Below are 4,467 nucleotides of genomic sequence, written 5' to 3' on the forward strand. Positions count from 1 at the left end.
GGGTGGACAGAGATGCAGCCGTTGTGCTACACGGGATGGACAGAGACGGGGTGGACGGAGACGCGGCCAATGTGGCAGATGGAGACGGGGTGGACGGAGATGGGGTGGACGGAGACACGGCCGATGTGGCAGACGGAGATGGGGTGGATGGAGACGCGGCCGATGGGGTGGACGGGGACAGGGACAGGGTGGACAGAGATGCAGCCGATGTGGTAGATGGGGTGGACAGAGACGGGGTGGACGGAGACACGGTCGATGTGGCAGATGGGGTGGACGGGGACGGGACGGACGGAGACGCAGCCGATGTGACAGACAGGGTGGACAGTGACGGGGCAGATGGAGACTGGGTGGATGGAGACGCGGCTGATGTGGCTGACGGAGATGGGGCGGACGGAGACGGGGCCGATGTGGCAGACGGAGATGGGGCGGATGGAGATGGGGCCAATGAGGTAGATGGAGACGTGGCCCATGTGGCAATCAAAGACAGGGCGGACGGAGACAGGGCAGACGGAGACAGGGCAGACGGAGACAGGGCGGACGGAGACGGGGTGGATGGAGACGGGGCCGATGTGGCAAACGGAGATGGGGCGGTCAGTGCGGACAGAGACGGGGCTGATGTGGTGGACGGAGACGGGGCGGATGGAGACGGGGCCGATGTGGTGGACGGAGATGGGGCGGACGGAGACGGGGCCGATGTGGCAGACGGAGATGGGGCAGATGGAGACGGGGCCGATGTGGTGGACGGAGATGGGGTGGACGGAGACGGGGCCGATGTGGCAGACGGAGATGGGGCGGACGGAGATGGGGGCGATGTGGCAGATGGAGATGGGGCGGATGGAGACGAGGCCGATGTGGTAGACGGAGATGGGGTGGACGGAGACGGGGCCGATGTGGCGGACGGAGATGGGGCGGACGGAGACGGGGCCGATGTGGCGGATGGAGACGGGGTGGACAGGGAGGGGGTGGACGGAGATTGGGTGGATGGGGAGGGTGCAGACGGAGACAGGGTGGACAGAGATGTAGCTGATGTGGCAGACGGGGACAGGGTAGATGAAGACGGGGCTGATGTGGCAGACGGAGACAGGGTGGACGGAAACGGGGCCGATATGGCAGACGGAGACGGGGTAGATGAAGACGGGGCTGATGTGGCAGACGGAGACGGGGTAGATGAAGACGGGGCTGATGTGGCAGACGGAGACGGGGTGAACGGAGACGGGGCCGATGTGGCAGACGGAGACGGGGTGGACGGAAACGGGGCCGATATGGCAGACGGAGACGGGGTAGATGAAGACGGGGCCGATATGGCAGACGGAGACGGGGTAGATGAAGACGGGGCTGATATGGCAGACGGAGACGGGGTAGATGAAGACGGGGCTGATGTGGCAGACGGAGACGGGGTGGACGGAGACGGGGCCGATGTGGCAGACGGAGACGGGGTAGATGAAGACGGGGCTGATGTGGCAGACGGAGACGGGGTGGACGGAAACGGGGCCGATATGGCAGACAGAGATGGGATGGACGGGGAGGGGGCAGACAGAGATGGGGTAGACGGAGATGCAGCCGATGTGGCAGACGGAGATGGGGTGGACGGAGACGGGGCTGATGTGGCAGACGGAGACGGGGCCGATGAGGCAGATGGAGACAGGGTGGACGGAGACGCGGCTGATGCAGCAGACGGAGGCGGGGCGGACGAGGACGGGGCTGATGTGGCAGATGGAGACGGGGTGGACGGAGATGCGGCCAAAGTGGTGGATGAAGACGGGGTGGACGGGGAGGGGGCAGACGGAAACGGGGCGGATGGAGTTGCGGCTGATGTGGCAGGCGGGGACGGGGCGGACAGAAACGGGGACGGGGATGGGGTGGACGGGGACGGGGCGGACGGAAATGGGGATGGGGTTGGGGTGGACGGGGACGGGGCGGACGGAGACGGGGACGGAGATATGGTGGATGGGGATGGGGACGGGGCAGACGGAAATGGGGATGGGGTTGGGGTGGACAAGGATGGGGCGGATGGGGGAGATGCGTTTGTAGGAACTAAGTTAACAGGATCATCCAGGATGTTGATTTTGAAAGGAAGTTGTGGATGTGGTGAAGAGGATGTGAGTTCAGCATCATTAAACATTGGCTCCTGCAAAACAAAGGAGGAATTTGGCCAAAATGATGAACCGATGCAGTTGTCACTCATCTCTCTAACTGCAGAACAAGAAGAGTTTTCTGGAAGGGAAGTTAATTCGGGTAACTGTTCTGACAATATTGCCGTGGAGGTCAGACCCACCGTCTCTAAGTGTGCTCTGGGATTGCCAACTGGAACTGAGTACAGGCTGCTGCTGGGCCAAGGTGCTCGACACACAGAGAAAACAGCTGGATTGCCAAGTGTGTCCTTAGCAAGTGCTGATTTGGGACGAGTGAGTGAACTGGTTAGTAAAGTAGAAGCTGATCAAGCTGTTATGGCAAACTCAGACTGGAGTAATACAAGAACAAGGTCTCTTAGTACAACAGTACCTGAGGCTGTCCCGGAAGAGGCTGTCCCAGAGAATCCACTGCAAAACCCAGGTACAACAGCCATGGAAGATCACAAGCCAGTGAAGATAGAAGGTGAATTGTCTGAAAACACGAGGGTGTGTCCAGCAAAGCACAGGCGCCACACTTTTAATCCACGTTCATACTCTATCGAAGGCAGGGATCTGCCCATTTCTGTGTACAGAGAAACAGAAACGTCACTTTTGGATGATAGCAGAATGAAGAGAAAGGAAGATAATCTCTCCCTACCTTGTGTTGTTGCATCATCAGATAGTCTGTTAAAGCCAAATCTTCTCCCAACCTCAGCTGCTTCTACTCCATCATCAGTCATGAGCATACCCCCTCCATTTCAACTAGCCAGCATCACCAAAAAGCCCATCACCAAAAGTTCACCAGCACTCTTGGTAGAAAATGAATCCCCTGATAAATATTTAAAGCAAAATGCAAAGAAAAAGTCATCCTTTAAGCGTTTTTTACCAATTAAACTGTCACTCAAGAAGAAAATTGAGAATAAGATTGCAGTTGAGGTAAATGTGTGCAAGACTCCCTCCGACACTGCCAGGGGCCTGGACTTTGACCGGAGAAGTCTGGGTAATTCTCCACAGATAAAGGCACGGTCTGGAAAGATGTGCATATTGGATTCTTCATCCACCTTCCTCATCAACAAGGATGGCAAGAGAAAAGGAGTGCCGAAACCCTTCAGCAGGAGTGTGTCCAGGGTTGAGTCCTTTGAGGATAGGTCTCGGCACTCCTACACATCACTTCCTTTAACCAAACCCAGATCCATTTCCTTTCCAAACACAGATACGTCTGATTATGAGAACATCCCAGCTGTCAGCTCAGACTATGAAAATATACAGATTCCATCCAAAAGGAATGGTCGCTCACGTACTGTCACCGAATTCTTTGAAGATCCCAGCAGAGCTTTCACTTTAGCCTCTGAAAATGATGGTTACGTGGATATGAGCAGCTTTGCTCCATTTGAGAGTAGGCAGAACACAGAGCAGGAGCTCGAAAGGTGAGGCCTTCCCTTTGATAATTAGACCGTTAAGAATATTGTTCCCCACTAATTCCATCCAGGCCTAGAGGGTCACTGGGGTGCAATAGTAATGTGATTGAGGCGTAATGCAGACAAATAGTCAACACAAAAGTACTAGTCTGAACTTTGCCTCCCTGTATTAAATGACAGCTTTTCTTGGTGTTGTTTAGATCGACTGACTGATGAATGGACAGCATGCTGGTATATTGTGTGTGACCCCAATCTGTGACTGGGGTAAAATATGATTAAGGAGCAGAGGCAGAAGGAGTTGGTGGATGGAACACAGCTGAATAAGGAAGGCAAATGGAATTTTGGCATTTATTGCTAAAGGAATAGAGCATAAAAATAGGGAAGTGTTGTTGTATCTGTACAAGGTATTGGTGAGACCGCACCTGGAATACTGGGCACAGTTTTGGTCCCCTTACTTGAGGAAGGATGTAGTTACACTGGAGGTAGATCAGAGGAGGTTCACTAGATTGATTCCAGAGATGTGGGGCTTGTCTTATGGGGAGAGATTGAGCAGTTTAGGCCTATACTCGCTAGAGTTCAGAAGGATGAGAGGAGATCTAATTGAGGTATATAAGATGCTAAAGGGGATAGACAAAGTAGATGTGGAGCGGATGTTTCCCCTTGTGGGGCATTCCAGAACAAGAGGCCATAGTTTTAGGCTAAGGGGTGGTAGATTTAAATCCGAGATGAGGAGGAATTACTTTTCTCAAAGGGTCGTGAATCTGTGGAATTCACTATCTCAGAGTGCAGTGGATGCTGGGACGCTGAATAAATTTAAGGAGGAGATAGATTTTTAATTAGTAATGGGTTGAAAGGTTATGGGGAGAGGGTGGGAAATTGGAGCTGAGGCCAAAATGAGATCATCCATGATCGTATTGAATGGCGGGGCAGGCTCGAGG

At 54.4% G+C, this 4,467-nt stretch overlaps 1 protein-coding gene across 1 annotated transcript in view; it reads left to right on the forward strand.

The window, feature by feature from the left end:
- Positions 1-2,049: 2,049 nt before the first annotated feature.
- Positions 2,050-4,467, forward strand: part of LOC144681842 (FYVE, RhoGEF and PH domain-containing protein 5-like) — a 236,174-nt gene continuing 233,756 nt past the window's right edge. Inside the window, exon 1 of the mRNA XM_078543880.1 lies at positions 2,050-3,538. Within this exon, the coding sequence (XP_078400006.1) occupies positions 2,058-3,538 (1,481 nt within the window). The 5' untranslated portion in view covers positions 2,050-2,057. The remainder of the gene's footprint in view (positions 3,539-4,467) is intronic.

The sequence above is a fragment of the Cetorhinus maximus genome, chromosome 6 (genome assembly GCF_964194155.1).
Source record: "Cetorhinus maximus chromosome 6, sCetMax3.hap1.1, whole genome shotgun sequence".
Classification (NCBI taxonomy): Eukaryota; Metazoa; Chordata; class Chondrichthyes; order Lamniformes; family Cetorhinidae; genus Cetorhinus; species Cetorhinus maximus.